This window comes from Ciconia boyciana, chromosome 14 (assembly GCF_034638445.1).
Source record: "Ciconia boyciana chromosome 14, ASM3463844v1, whole genome shotgun sequence".
NCBI classification, from domain to species: Eukaryota; Metazoa; Chordata; class Aves; order Ciconiiformes; family Ciconiidae; genus Ciconia; species Ciconia boyciana.
In genome coordinates this window covers 5,372,257-5,388,639 of record NC_132947.1, presented here as the reverse complement: position 1 = coordinate 5,388,639, position 16,383 = coordinate 5,372,257, and the positions used below count along the sequence as shown (strand labels likewise).

The 16,383-nt window shown below is 39.8% G+C and overlaps 1 protein-coding gene across 1 annotated transcript in view; it reads left to right on the top strand.

Moving 5' to 3' along the window:
- The window catches only part of PHACTR3 (phosphatase and actin regulator 3), a 111,639-nt gene extending 96,415 nt beyond the window's left edge, over positions 1-15,224 (top strand). Inside the window, exons 9-13 of the mRNA XM_072879514.1 lie at positions 5,918-5,973; positions 10,269-10,330; positions 11,212-11,352; positions 13,130-13,206; positions 15,209-15,224. Of these exons, the coding sequence (XP_072735615.1) occupies positions 5,918-5,973; positions 10,269-10,330; positions 11,212-11,352; positions 13,130-13,206; positions 15,209-15,224 (352 nt within the window). The remainder of the gene's footprint in view (positions 1-5,917; positions 5,974-10,268; positions 10,331-11,211; positions 11,353-13,129; positions 13,207-15,208) is intronic.
- Positions 15,225-16,383: the final 1,159 nt, after the last annotated feature.

Below are 16,383 nucleotides of genomic sequence, written 5' to 3'. Positions count from 1 at the left end.
ATATTTGCAAAACAAAGGAACACACTTTGGGAACAAATAAGAAACCCCACGAACCCAGAACACAAGCTTTTTTGCACTGGATTCTGCTGAACACTTGCTAGGGTCTGCCAAGCAGGTGAGACTGCAGACTAGTAAGAGGAGCTTGAAAGTAAGGACTGTCTGAGGTGTGGGAAGCCAGCATAGCCCCATTCACATACAGGTGGGTGGTACCTGTTCCAAATCTGTCTCTCATCAGCTATTCGGTGCCCATACCTGTAAGCCCACAGCTTGCTGTGGCTTCTTTGCTGAGATGCAGTTCCCACAACAGACGAAGCAGACACTGCTAAGGTGAACTATGAGGACAGAGAACTTGGCAGCGTATCCTGCTTGCAAGACATATTGATGCATTGCTCATCTGATAGCAGACCCTGGGATCCTAGAGACATGCAAATCCTCGCACTGCTGAGGATTCAGAGTCACCTGTAACAGTCCGATACCATCAACCTTGGTGTAATGCTGGTCCCAAGACATTAATTCTCTGGAATGTGAAGGAAACAATCTGACCATGTGAAGTAAATATTGATCTACTGATCAGCAGTCACAGGCACATGTGAGAGTCGCTGGGCTCATGAACATGTGACCTTACTCCAGAGGGGACAAGCAATTAGTGGTTTTCCCCTTGAAGCTGACTGTAGCATCTGCACTTGTGCATATGTCAAACATGTTAGTTAGAAGGACCTCAAACTGGACTCTTGTGGCGGAGGGGCTCCACCAGACCAGCCAACAGAGACTTCCCCACCCATTGGGCTGGTAGGGGCAGTACTCGTTATCTCCCTGGGCAGCCTGTTTTGCTACAGTTATACACCGCACATGTACTGTCAAGGGAAACAGCCAGACACGCATAGATTTATTGCCCCTCTCAGCCAGCATGGGGCACTCATGGGCGTCACAGGATTCCCATATGCACTCTGCATGGAGAAAACAAATATCTTGAGGCCATGTGCAGACTCTCAGCACCTGTCGTACTTTGCGACTATGAGCGCACATGGCTGTACCTGCAGGGTGTACTCAGGGAGAACCACAGGCGACTGAGCTAACCTGCACTGACCTGCTCCTCTCACCCTCAGGAGTAACACTGCAGAGGACATGGGAGCAGGCAAAGTCTTCGGCTTCTGAGAGATGGAAATATACAAATTTATCCAGTTATCTTTCTGAGCCCAAATTACTGGAGAAAACATTCTAAAGGCAGTCTGAAAATAAGCCCAGAACACTCCACAAACTTCAAACAGCTGAAGAACACCTGGTGCTTGAAGGATTATGCTTGTTTTGTACAGAACAACAATAACATGTACATTTTTTGGTTTTTCTGAACTTAAGAAACAGCTGTTCATGTAGTGTTGTGTCTCTGTGTGTCATCTCCCCCCTCCCCCAACTTATGGTGACTTCTTTAGCATTATGATAAAATATTCAGCTTTTGGTCTCTGTTCAAACTTGGAGCATCACTGACACATGTACAGCAAATTCTGTCTGAACAGTATCCAAACATCGTTTACAGGAAAGCAACATTGGTGCCTCCAGTTCTGCTTGGTTTCCCTGAGGCAGCTGCAGTTGCCTTGACTGCGGTGCTGTAGGTTCAGCTCTGCTTGCTTCTGCTCTTGGCATCCCTTGGTTTAAGCTAACGGGGAAGCAAATTCCTGGAGTGCATACTCTTAACATGAGACCGTGGCAATATCAATGACATTCCTTGCATTTACACCATGGGGGATCTGGACAGAAATAGGACTTGCCTGGAAGTTACTTGAGAGTTTTAAGAAAGTTTGAAGACCCTTCCAAAAATGGCTGGCCCTGCAGAGGTGCTCAGAGGGAGCACTCCTGCCTCAGCAGACAGTGCAAAAATACACAAACCTAGATTTTAATATTGCCCAAGAACACAACAGCATTAATTGGATACTTTTCCCAAAAGCAAGAAATAGACACCTAAATTTAAGTCAACTGAAAAGGAACCATTACTGCAACACAAAGAAGTGGTACACTACGCCAGTGCTCCCAGGGGAGTCTACAGTCACCTCACCGAGGTGAGTCCCATATGGGGCTATGAGTCCCCAGATGAAAAAAGCAACAGAAACAGAAAGCACAGGACTCACATATCCACATCACAGTGGTGCTGGAGTCTCACACCCACCTCAGACCTTCAAATGGCTTCTACAACCAGAGCTGCAGAGCAACATGGCACCCAGGCTGGACGCAGGCTGGCCCCAGGGTGGAGCCCTGCAATCACTCACACTCAGGTGCAGGTACTTTGCTGAACCCACAGGAAACGAGCCAGGACTCTACTTTGCTTCAAAATGGCCTGTGGCTCTGTAATACAAAATCGTCTCTGTGCAAAGCTTGTGGAGATCACCCACAGTTCACTGAGGGTTGTTTTTAGCCTTCACAAAGGCTCCTTCATGGCAGGTGCCTTCTTCATCTTCCAGGATCACACACCAGCTCCCCTGCTGCAATGCAGTCTGCTGATAACCATTATTCAGCTGGAGTTTGTTTCCTTTAAACATAGGAGATTTGAGCATCCCCTCTCTAGAGCCTTAGTCTCTCAGTCCCTGCTTCCTGGCCTGCACTCCCCAACAACGGTGTGAGGAGAGCTGGCTGCCATTTCCCCAGGCCCGGTTTCCCTCAGGCAGGGTGGTGTTTCTGAGGCCATGGCACTGCCTCTTGGCAGGGCCGGACGGCTGCCCTCTGAGGAAACACACCGAGCTCAATATGCAAGGGGTGTTTTCTTCTTCTGTCAGAGGCAAGATTTCATATTTTAACAGCTTCAGAGAAAAATATGAAATAAATATCCAAAATAGAGCACTTGTTGCTGAGGAGAGCACATGAAGCCCCCTGGTGCCCAGAGAACAGCTCACCCAAGCAGAGGCACAAACTCATCCGAAACACTTTCTTACTTAAAGCTCCCTTCAAGAGGGACATGCATTTTTGACGGGTAACCTGCAGCTTTCCCTGTGCTACGCTGAGCCGCTGACCTGACAGGAACCCTCAGAAATGCGTTTGTCCTCATCTCGCTCCAAGCCGATCTGCAGGTGAGTTTTGAGGGAAGCCAGCAGTATCAAGGGGGACTGCCAGTCCCTTTCTGAGGAAACAAAGTGTGGCTGGGGCTGCTTAGAGCCCCGTGGGGGGATGAAGCACCCTCCTCCATCCCCCAAAAGCAGCTGAGCAACTCGGGCAGGAGGGGCTCTGCTCACACAATAAATACCCGTAGCAGCAGCAACTAGTTTCTTGCTACGATGGACGATCAGGCAAGGCAGTGCGCTCTGCGAGCAGGCACGCTCCTCTCTGGACGTAGAAAAGACCCTCCTGCAGAAAGGGCCTCTCACGTCCTGATTTACTCCAGTGCAGCTCAGCAGAGACGCGTGCCCCCCCCGGCCCTCGCCCTCCCGCCTGGGCCGTGCCTGCAGCTGCTTCCCCTCGTTACTATCAGCAGCCCTTGGTGGAGGCATCGGGAGTCCTTCACCTTCACCGACTTGTGCCATTTCCCCTTTGCCCGGAGCCCAGCCACCATGCAGCATAGCTCTCACAGCGGAGAAAGCAAACGGAAGGGGTTTCTGGGCAGAGAGAGGCTTCTCCTGAACAGAAAAAATAATAGGAAGAAACAAAATGTTCCTGCACCTTGGTAGCAACAATGTCAGTAGTGTTGCCACTTCTCATTGTTTGATCGTGACTCTCGCTGTATTTGGTGTTTTCACTCTATCCCCAGCTTCCTGAAATCCTGTTAGAATTTTGTCTTGAAGAAAAGTCCACATCTAGTTTCATGACCATGACAAAAAGCTTGGAAGTGTGGTCCATATCTCTGAAAAACTCAGGAAAAAAATTGCAATGCCTTCTTGTGCAAATATATGCCTGTGTATATTTGCACCTTTTCCTTCTGTTGTGGGTGAACCTGAGGGTGTGCACAGAAATATGTTGTTGTCTCTGGGCACCTACCATGTATTTATCAAACCCAAAAAGGAAACAGGGTTTTAAATAATTAACCATCACACATATTATAACTATATATATAAAAAATATACAGAGCATTCATATACATATGCATTCTCATACTGCTTTAATCATTTCTGTTAGGCTTTTAATCCCCCAGTTTAAAAGGGGCCTCTGAAATCTAATGTACAGATCCTGGGAGAATCTATAAATCTCGCATGGAAGGGCTGTAATTAAAAATGGCTTGAGAGAGAGGCATGTGAGCAGCAGGTCGGGTGGACCTTTCATTTGCAGATAAGCTCTCTGAGTAAGTCATTCTTCCCTGATTTATATTATAAAATACACATTAATCTCTTTCAAACAAAACCTAGCCAGAGTTGTATCATTTCTGAGACGTACAGGGAAATGAGCGAGGAGGGAGGAGTCCAAGGGTAACAGGAATTAAAAGTACATGTTTAAAGCCTTTAGTAGGGCATTTCAGCATCCTTCCTGTTTCAATTTGGATTATTGCAACTTCCACTGCCGTAGTATCCGACTCATTACTCCAAAGAGAAATCCAGAGACCAGGAGGTGATACAAAATGTTAGGTAGGAAGAACGAGAGTTAGGCTGTAGGTGTTTCTAAGCACAAGAGCTCATCATCTAAGTTTTTCTGTGAATCTGGTATAGCAGTTGTGATGCCTTCCTGTTGCAAAAGATAAGAGCTTTCCCAGTGATCTCAGGGAAATTAATTAAAAAAGGATAGGGAGTTGCATTCATATTTCGGGCTGTTGGTCCGATAACATATGAATACAGAGTTGATTTTGAAGATATATTTGGTAAGGCTTACAAAACAAGGAGAAATTAGAATCAGGTACTTTTACCGGTTCTTTTACAGTCTGTTACATTTTTTCATCTCTTGTATATTTGATAAAATGTAGATCTTGTTATAGCAGCATATAACAATGACTTGTTAAAGTCATTCCTTTATTTCCTATACACAGTAGAGGGATAACTACCGCAGCAGTGGTTTGCAGCATCGTCCCTGCTCTGAGTATTGCTTTGTGTCTCTAACTTCATCTCTGGCTTGGCAACATCTGCTGGAGAGGAGATGATGAGAATCCTTAACGTTGCCAGAACGCAGGCCAGAAAGCATCATAAACTCTTTCCGATCTGCTTGCTGGATTATTACTTGAAAGCTAGCAAATGCAGCATATGTGTGTGTCTGCCTAGGGGAGGGGTTCAATTACCTGAGATTCTGTGCAGATATTAGCAGTGTCTCATGGGGAAGTCTCATTTAGTATGCAGAATAAAATCACTATGGCACTGATCATATGATTTGAAGACTCAATCCTGAAGCAGCACTACTGAAAAGGGGAGGTGAAACTGCATAAGACACTCCGTTCAGACAGCGTGAGGCTGTGAGCAGCACACGAATTTTATTCAGCAGGCAGGAGGAGAGCTGCTGGATTGGTCTGTTAGATGTGTAGTCGGGAAACCACAGGAAAGCTTTATTTCTGGCAAGTCTGCATTTTGTCAGGATGCACCACTGGTGTTACTAGGAAAAAGGAAGCCCACTGCTACATGAGATTAAAAGGTAGAGGCAGTGATAGCCACAGAAGATCACTGTGAAACTCATTTGATAACCACCTTAATTACCCCCTCAAGAGTGAATTTAACTGTTGGAGAGCACTGGTTCCAAGTGACTGTCTGGAAAGTATGGTGAAAAGGATGCACGTTCTGAGGAAGCGTTTCACTGACAGCAGAGCAAACTAGAGGAGAACTTCTACCTGCATTGCTGACATTTGGGAAAAATAATATAAGAAAGCGTTCTGGTCCCAGGATTCTTGTATTTTTTTTCTTCCTGAGTCCTGAAGAGGGATTTTGTAGTCCCCTCCCTGAGGAAAACACCAACCAGAACTCAGAACACTGCCGACTTTCCAAAGAACAGGCATGGTACAAAATGTGATTTTGGTGTTTTTCCGCAGGCGACTCAGCCAAAGACCTGCTGTTGAGGAGCTAGAAAGAAGAAATATACTTAAACGTGAGTATTTTTTTTTTGTAAAGTATTTTATATGTGTTTGTTTAAACCAGTGATTGCATTTCTAGAACATATTATTTCTAAGTAGACAAATTCATTCACTAGGATTATTTTCTGTACCTAAAAGTTTTAATTTTTCACATGTCCTGGGTTTCAAATACTGCAGGTATCAGAATTTACAACTTGATAAAGGCATGCAATTTAGTACAGAAAAGAATTACTTGTTCAAATTTAGGCTTTCAAAATATTTTCATCCTGATTACACTGTTATGGATGTCTAAGAGGGGAATACAATCTTAGTGTCACACAGTGCAATGAGAATTGGACTGACATTTTTCAAGACGTGGACTGTCATGGCAAACCATACACTGAATACCACCAAGGCTAAAGTGGAATGGAGAAAGCATCCTTGCAGAGGTGTGATTCTCCTAGCAAATACATTTGTTCATATCATTAGAGATCATCCCAAAGACAAGTTAAAGAAGGATCATTCTGGCTATTAGAGTTACTAGAGGGACAGTTCCAGGTCTGTTATAGATGCTGCCCCAGGGGAATGTTCTCAACATCTCTCAAATAAACACAAGGCAGAAACTTGCAACTCTTTTCCTGAAGACTGGTGTTCTGACCTGGGGATCAAACAAGGGATGACCATAATCCCTTTCCTTACAAGTGCTGGGAATCCTCTAAGTTAGGGGAAGGTGAGAGAGCGCTGTGAAATTGTCTCCATTATGGGTCTCAGACAGGAGAAAGGGGGAGGCCATCTGCTTGAAGGAAAAGTATATTGCTTCTGTTATTTTCATGGTCTATTTAGTGTTGAAAGACAAAAAACAGAATGATGTGAACAATAGTTTGTTTCTCATTAAACAAGCATAAAACATAAAGCCACATAAATTTATGACATACAAGCAATGCTGCCTATGCTATTTAATTCATATTTAATTATTAATGTGATTGTAATTCGCTAGGAAAAAAGTTATCTACATTTTGTTACCTAAAATTTAATGTCTCAGAACTTTCTTAGTAGCTCACAGAAAAAACCTTATGCTCATGCCATTGAAGTTATTGGGGATTTCATTTCAGTTTTAACACAAATGAATTCCACAGTCAACTTATATTTATTGGTATTTTCAGTACTGTTCCAATGCATACATCGCACACGGTAAAATTAGATGTGTCTAACACATGCATAGCTAAATGAGAAAAAGGGTATATTCTTTGCAAATGTGAATGGATGAACTTGGCCTAGCTTCTCCTGTCATCTACCACAAGAGACAAGAAAAAGCAGTAACCCAAGATTCTGAAATAAGTGGGGCCAGATTTTCAAGAGTCAGTACCTAAGATCTCTGAAAATCTGTTTCTCTGGGTTTTTTCCTGACTAAGGAAGAGCTGATCTCTACTGAAAAAATCTGTTCCTTTATGTTTACTTTTTGAAGTGTATTGGTTACATCCTTAATCTGGGTTAAACTGACCAGTTTTAATAATAAAGAAGTTTGAATACATTCATATAATGAGCTTAGAGAGAGATAAAGCAGAAAGAAGATAAAGCAGAATTAAAGATATTTCCTGAATGCCAGCTAGACGTACTGGTCTAGATTTGTATCTCATTTAAAGAGCTCCCAGCACAGAGCAAATTTATTGACTTCAGTTCAGTTGCTCAGGCTTTATACAGGTTCAGCTGAGATCAGAACCACTTCTATTTTATTTACCTCTTCCATTATATGAAAAGCTAGGTATCTTGTAAAGAGCTAAGGTCATCACTTAGCTGTGTCAGTTGCAATCTTAAAAGGCTGGACAGATGCAACAACTCTAGTCTCAGTTTCTCAGTTTTGAGTGAATTTGGAAATTAGTGAAGTCTCCTTTTATTCATAGGATTATCAACAGTCTTGTTATGGACTTTAAAAACACCTGGATTGGGTCTGACATGCAAAGCTGTTGCAGTATAAACGCCTTTCAGTGAAATCACTACAACCTCCTCCAGGTTGTAAGGGTTTGTACAGTTGCATCATAAGGTTCCTAACATCTTTGATGTTCATAACACATACTGCTAACAGAAGCAATGCTACCCCCAAAGCTGTTTTAAGGACTAATAATTCACATTCGTACAACTCTGTCAAAATGAGAAGCATATTGCAAGTGCAACTAAGTGCCTAAGTGCAACTACTATGTTACTTTAAACAAATCTCGTGAAGACTAAAAAAAGTGACTTCTTATCTCCCTTGGGGAGATGTTTCTGAGATAAAAGTAATACTTAAAAAGCAAACTTAAAGCCAACACTTTCTTACAATTTTGTTGATCTTCTAAGTCCTTTACTTTAACTATAGAAACACTGCTGGTTTACCACAAAGCATGAAAAGCATATGAACTAAAATCACGACCCAGGTGTTCACATGTGTTCTTCCTGTCTTCAACAGAAAGCTCACATTCACATTCAAGAAGGCAGCATCTCTTAAATCACACTGTACAATCCCCAGTTCATTCTTAACACCAGGAATTGTTTTAGTGTCACGCACAGCTAAGAGTTCCCTGAACAACTCGCAGAGCAGCAAAATGAATTACAGTACTGCACATGCCACTTCGTAATTGGGAGCGTCTCTCTACTGAGATTTATAAAACCAGCCCACACTAATGAATGGATCTAAGTGTAGGCAGAGTGATGTTGATGGGAAAAACCTCACTGGTTTGTCTCGGTAATAACACCCACGTTTTATAATGCCCTTGCTAGCATTTCCTATCAAATCTTGTTTTATTTTTTCTAAAAGAACTATTTCTTTTATTTCTTGAAGGTGGGAATAAGCACTGAACCTGAGTGAATGTCTCATAGAAATGGGTCACTATACATGTTTAGTATATTTGGAAAAGCATTTTTTGATCAGAAATGTGTATTTGTGGTTTTTCTTTAGGAATTCTCTCAGTGCATATCACAGTCATCTCTTAAAAAGGCACTATGCCACAGAAAATTATCTTCTTTTAATAAAAATATATAGATAGGAATGTCTTCTCTAAAAGGGGTGAATTAGAACCAAATGAAGCATATTAGTAACTTCTTGCATGTATCTCTACATCTTAAATACACTCTACTTTTTAAAGCCTGTTCTCTTTTTAAACATTCCAGAGTTAAATAGCTGCTCGTCCCTGACAGAGCACTAATTTTAGCTGTCCTATTCTCTTTTAAATTTGTGTGCCTTGCCACTGAATTGTAATATAGCACATTATAGCATTTTAGATTAATTTGATTTACTTTTCTACTATAGCCAGTTGTAGCTATGCATTACTATGTTATTTTAAATAGATACTTATGATTGCATTTCAGTGTAATCTAATGAGCCTAAAAATAAGGGGGAAGAATACTTCATTACTAAAAATATCATTTTGGAAACTCATCTGCAGTGCTAGTGTTTTTTCGAGGCATATTAAAAATCACGTGTGTGCTTTAACACTGGAAATACCTAGTGCAAGCGGTATAATAAACTTCACAGTAGTATCTAGAGAATCCCAGAACGGTTAAACATTTTTCTCCAGGTCTTCAGCTTTGTTCAGGTCATAGGCTCATGCCTCAATTTAGTAACAGATAGTACTAGAAATAGAAACGCCATTAACTCGTTTCCCAAGGCAAAGGATATATTTCACACAGTGTTACAGCACTCTAGTCTATTTTTAGACCCAGTGTGTAGGAGTTATCACGGCTTGAATGTTAATAGGCACAACACACAAAAGCAAGCTGGCTTAGGTTAGAATGGAACGCTACAAAAGAAAACCCCGTGAGGATAAAGAGGTTCTAATGTCAGTGGCATATCCTGAATAGCAGAGAAAAAAAGCATGCAAGTCAAAGATAACTATTGTGGCAGTGTTACCATCTAAAGATGTAGCCTGAGAAAAAGGTTATACAGGAAAGAACATAGTTTCCCTGGAGCTGCTGCAATAAGTCTTTTCAGCATCTACAGCAATGAATGGCTCCAGCAATGTGGAGAATAAAAAATTATGGTTAACTATGGAATATTTTGATTTTCCTTCTAAAGTTTATACGATTGGAGAGTTGGTGTGGCTGCTGTTGTTTTATTAAATCTTGCAACTGGAGTTTAGAGCACAGGAAAAGCTGACATTGGCACCAGCACCTTGTCCTTACAGAGAGGTAACTATATGTTCTAACAGAGAACCAGAGAGAGGTACTGAACTAACAAAACATACAACTAAGAACCAGCTACTAATTTTTCTATGCTCTAACTTTTGTTGCCTGGAACTTTGGAAACTACTGATCCTCCTCGTGAGGAAAGTCATCTTTTTTTTAATGTTCTCTGCAGAACGAAATGATCAAACAGAACAGGAAGAAAGAAGGGAAATCAAACAGAGACTGACAAGAAAGGTAAAATCTTGCAATACCTTCTACTAATTTTTAGAAATTTAGCAAAGCTAATATAACATCAACCAGTCATAGAGGTCATTATCACACATAACCTCCCTTAATATACATCCTCCTTAGCAGCATCTGAGATAGTGGTATCTAGTAATATGAATTATAAAAATACTTACCTCATCTCAGCTACATGAGACTTTGTAGAATATTTACATATAAACTTAAATCAGAAAATGGGTGTTTGCTTGCACACTGCATATTTTGCAACTCTATTGCTAGAAAAGGACTACTTCATTCTTTGTAGCAATCAGTAGCAGAGCTGACTCCCTGCTGAGCACCAGGTGTGCTCCCACAATAAATTCCTCTTTGCATTTAAAGTATTCTCAGAATCAGGACTAGATCTTGTTATTGTTCTGTTCCTAGGAATCCCTACTGGAATTATAAGCCAAATATGCCGATAACTTGTTAAAGCCAAATTGAAATTCTTACAGTGGGTCTGGTCCCGAAAACCTTACACAGACAATCTGCCGCTGACTGTAGTAGAAAACCCCTACAGCATATGATAACTTGTACATAGATCATAATAAATTCATTACAATTCCTTTACATATTGTAAATGCATTTGATCAGTATCCAGGTTAAAATATTTTCCTCTTTTGTCCATTACAAAGCCACTGTGCTGTAGCCCATAACTCCATTTAAACCATTATTACTCTCCTAACAATCCTCTGAAGGATTGAATATTTCCCTGGAATTTCCAAGGGTTCGGGTTTTTTTCCCCATGTACAGAAATGCACACTAAGCTAAGATGGGAAGCAGAAAATGTTGCACATTTTATTGATAAGTTTGTTACTAACACTGATTTTATTTTACAAAACTATTTAATATAGCTTAACCAGAGACCTACAGTTGATGAACTAAGAGACAGAAAAATCCTGATTCGATTCAGTGATTATGTGGAAGTGGCAAAAGCACAGGACTACGACAGGCGAGCAGATAAACCGTGGACAAGACTATCAGCAGCAGATAAGGTGCTGACGTAATCGAAGTGACATATTACTGCTTTCTACTTGCTTTGTCTATAATACCTCAGATTGTGCAAAGACATTTAACCTCTGGGACATTTAATCTCTGTAAATGTTATCATTACTTTTTATGCTGAAACCACACTGACCAATGCATACTATCATTAAAAATGCTATTTATAAAAATGCCTATTTAGTACTATAAAGGCTTCTACCCAGCCCATCAACTGATAGAAGAAAAAAAAGCTGGATACAATCTTTCTTCATGCTTTAGAGCTGCAACTCAAAAATATTTCCAGCCAATGCAGTATCAACATTTATCCTCAAACTGGAAGTTTTGTCCCAAATGTGCAAAATCCTCCACTATGTGTCTAAACATGCAGAAATTTCCTTTCCTGTTTCCTATGAATGCTCAAGGAGTCACTTGATCCCACCTTTTCCTGAGCATAAACACACACTCGTTTTTGTTCCATCACATACCTGCCACACAGCTGATTTACATCCTACTTTAACTTTCACATTTAGGTGCTTGAGTAGTAAGAAAAATAGTTCAGCATGATTCCAGATAGAACAGTTGCTGAATAAGCTTTGAAGTTGCAGGGCTGCAGCAAGCAGAACGTAGGGATGCTCAGATAATTACTGCGTAAAACGGCAAGTACAGGAGCGTTACTTACTGCTTTGTTCTGAGATGTGAGGATCAAACACTTCATTCTCCATTCCACTGTCTCCCCAATAAGAAGTGTAACAAATGGTTTTAGAGGACTCATGTAGAAAAGGAACAATGTATTTCTACTACAGTAGCTGTTCTCCTGAGCTCACTAAAATGGTGAATAAGCTATTATATATTAATCAATGGAATAATGATTTTGTATTTTCCTTGCATGTACTGGGTATGTATTAAAATTAGGCTTTTACTGGTTTTATGTTGTTAACTAGGCAGGTTTATAAGCTAAAAAGAAAGTGACAGTGTTCAGTTGCATGCACTGGTGGCATACATCAGGAATTCAGGGTCAGGAGTTTGGCCATTGCATTTGTGACTGAAAAACTTCTCTTTCAGAGTAGACAAATACATTCTTTTTCCTCATTTTTATTTTAATAAGCCAAATCTCTGATATAAAACATGGACATGGGTACAAGCCTCCTAATTTTAGGTAGTTAAGCTACGAAGTACAAAATATATAAGAATCTGTGAAAGCACCAGTACATTCCAGTTCATGTGCAGTTGCCATTTAAACAAAAGAATGCTCTCATTTTTATAGTCTTGAATTTCATTACATTATGCACCAGAAGAGAACATTTTTCTTCACTTATGACTGTGCAATCCTATGGATACAGGTGATAACACAGTCTGGACTGGTATTTGCAAGTTCTGATAAGGCAAACAGTCTGATTTTTATTAAAAAAATGACACACATTGAAATGCCGTAAAAGTCAGCTGACCAGATGATCAATTTCTCGGCAACTTCTCTTAATCTTTAATAAATTTTACCTGGAATCTTATTAAATGTGAGACCATAAGTACTGTGGTTTTATTCTCCTGTCAGAATTGCTTGTAGACAGAAGTGATCCTGTCAGCAAGCAGTAAGGAATTATAAGTAGTATCATATCACAAATCCATATAACCTAAATACTCAGCATCTCTACTGGCATGGTGTGCTTTGCTATGCCCAATACCTATTACTTCTACTTTAGAAAACTCCAGTTCTGCTCTGCAAGTCTGGTATTTTACAATGCTTATAAATACAAAATTATTTGTTAACCACCTTCTATTTTCAATTCCTAGGCAGCAATTCGGAAAGAACTAAATGAATACAAAAGTAATGAAATGGAGGTACATGCATCCAGCAAACATTTGACAAGGTCAGTTTTCCAGCTATTTATTTCCATTGCCTGCTAAAAATAGTCTGCTTGAGTCCTGAATCTGTAGATTTTGCTCTTACATGCGGGATGGGGGTGAAGAATATGCAAAGGAAGCTTTATTTTAAAAGAAAATGGAAGTATTTATCTTCCTGTTCAGAACCTGGCTTTTCTGATTTTTTTTTCTTTAATTAGCATGTACTGAGAAGCCCCCAGACCTTCTCCAGAACATCACTCAGCTTGCATTCCTTGCAAGTGAAGATTCAAAAGCTATGACAAAAAATTAAATGTAGGGTATAACATAGGAAAAAATACGATATTTTAAAAGTAGATGAACAACTTAATACACTATACAAAGGTTTTTGAATTAAATGTACTTGAGTGTGCAACCTTATCACAAACATTGCAACTTCCCTGCTAAGAAATCTAAAATTCTACGTAGCATAACAAGACATACATAATGCCCGTAAGTAATGCATTTGTTCTAAAGGATTCAGCCTGTAGATTTCAGTATCCCTTGAATGTCGGTCCAGTTGCTATTGGAAGGAGTGCAAGCCCCCAAAGCACACGTCATGGCAGTCCAGTGGAGAGGTCAGGAGAAGCGAGTGGTTTGGAGTCCTGTCACTCTCTGAGTGGTTGGGCCAATGTGAACCTAGTCAATCTAGTGCTTGCTTCATGTGCCAGCACTGATGACAGGTACTATGTTTAAACATGCATGAAAACATTAATTTCCCTTTTCTAAGCGGGGAAAAAAACCAAGAGGGGCTGATTCCACAGTCATTGTTACTTGCAAAAAGACCCTGTTAATTGAAATAGCAATCAGCTATTTCCTACAATTTCTCTTAGGTCTCTTGAGCAAGTCCAATTGCTCTGAAAACACCATTTTAGGAGTTGCTGGGAGCACAGTGTACTCTTCTCATGTCTGGTATTCTCCTGCGTGTGCTTGCTGCTAAAGTACACATTCTCAGGTGTGCTTGCTGCTAAAATAAGTTGCCTAACACTGTACTAAGGAACTTGGTGTGCAGTCTTGCATTCTGGAAGGCTCACTTCGGCAGTGCCTGGGCCCACATTTCCATGCTTATTTCTGAACTCGGAATGAATTCCGGCTTAACTGAGCTTCCGATGTTCAATGAAAAGATGGTCTAGGCAAATACACTGGAGTCGTAAATGCAATGTACATTGATCTAAATGCTATATTTATATAATTCTAGACTGCTCATGCAATTATTGGGGCCTTTTTTACATTACAGGACTCAGACTCAATGTTTATGGCAAGACATCACTGATAGAATGAAATATAGGCAAAAAAATAGGATGGCTGCATTTTAAGTTTGAAAGTGAGATATACCTTCTCTAATTGAAGCTACCTCGGGAGTTTAAGTAGATTATAATGATATATTTTGAAATTTGTTCAGGATATTAGGACTAAACAGGCTTACAATTTACAATTAGTGCTAAGGCATTACAAATGATTGGGACTTTAATTACGTATCTCAGCCAAAAGAACAAGCCTACAGAGCAAGAGTATATTTATTCCAGACAGACTCTTAAGACTATCATATATTAAATCAACAGTATGTTCTCATATTTTCCAAAGCATCAGCTCAACATTGCTTAACTCTTACAAAATAACAAGATCACTGCACAATAAAGAATATTTCTACCAATGACAAAATGTGGATTAATTCCTAAAAGAAAAAAAACCAAACAACCAAACACAAAATCAACCCCACACCTATATTTGCACTTGCACTCCCAAATAACTGAACTGGTTAGACTGGGCCCTGAGGATTGTAACTGCACTACAGTCATGGAATATGTGTGAAAAGGGTTGGTGAAAATTAAGACTTAAAGCTGCTAACATTCTTCAATACTGTTACTGTACCTTTAAACAGAATGAATACTTTTTAAAAAAAATTTTTTTTGCTAATCTAACACAGAATTTTTTAAAATTGCTTTTTTTTTGTTTCAATGTTGTTTGAAAAATGTCTTTTATTTCTCCTAGATTTCACAGGCCATAGAAATTTTCTTCTGAGAAGAATCTGTCTTTACTTTTTGATATTGCTGCTGAACACACATCAGGGAATATATAAGTCTTTCCCTAAAGTTCAGTCCAGGATACCTTGATGTTTATGTGAAAGAAGTACTCTGCAGATTAAGTCTCTGCAGCACTTACATACAGAAAGAAACACCAGAGATGTACTTTGCTCTGAAGTCAGAAGAGCAATGGCCTGTGGAGTGGGACAATCTGCTGAAAAAGGCCGAAGTAAAGCTACTTGAAAGAACCTACTACTCTCCTTTAACACTTGTTTTAAACTGTTTTGCAGTCTATCTTGGAAAAGGAGATGTCGTGCATGTACAGGCTTTACCATTCCAAGGCCTCTGACATAAATGGACATGACACACTGTCATTCAGTATTACGTTGACAAGACATTTTGAACTTACCACAATTAGTTTGTAAAACACTTAAGTTCATGTTCTAAAAACTAATTTAATGTATTATAATTTCATTCTTTTTTATATAATGTCTAACAGAATCACAGCTGCAAGCATTTTTGATTCCTGTTACTTTTGTTCTTTAATTAAATGACTACTTATTGCAGGAAATGAACATGTTTCCTAAAGCTCTTTTTTTCCCAGGGACAGTTGGGAAGGGAAGAGATTACAATTATTATGCACCAGATCATATCGCTTCTTTATGAACACAGAGTCTTCAAAAGGACAATCTTAACTAAGGGTTTCCATCTTGTGGAATATCGATGTTTTGGACCAGATCCTGACCAGCATAACATGATTGTCATTCTACACTAGTTGAGGTTCTGGCCCTCTAAAGAATGACAATTAAGTTCCCTGTTATTCTCATTCAAAATCACTAAATTGGACAACCACAGATAGAAATGTAACAATGTACTGTGAAGTTTCACAAACAAGTTATTTTAATGCTTTCTTGACAGTAAGAAGAAAAAGTTACTAAATGCTAATAACAAAGCAAGTAAAACTGGTTGAGAAAAATGTAAAGCCAGATATTCTAATAATGCTTGACATCTAGAAGTATCTGAGAATTCTATTCAAAATACTACTAAAAGGAAAAACTTAGGAAAAAATAATACACTGATATCTGGAAAACATGCCTGATGAGACAGCAGCAAAATGGCACATGCACTCACAAGACAAAAATT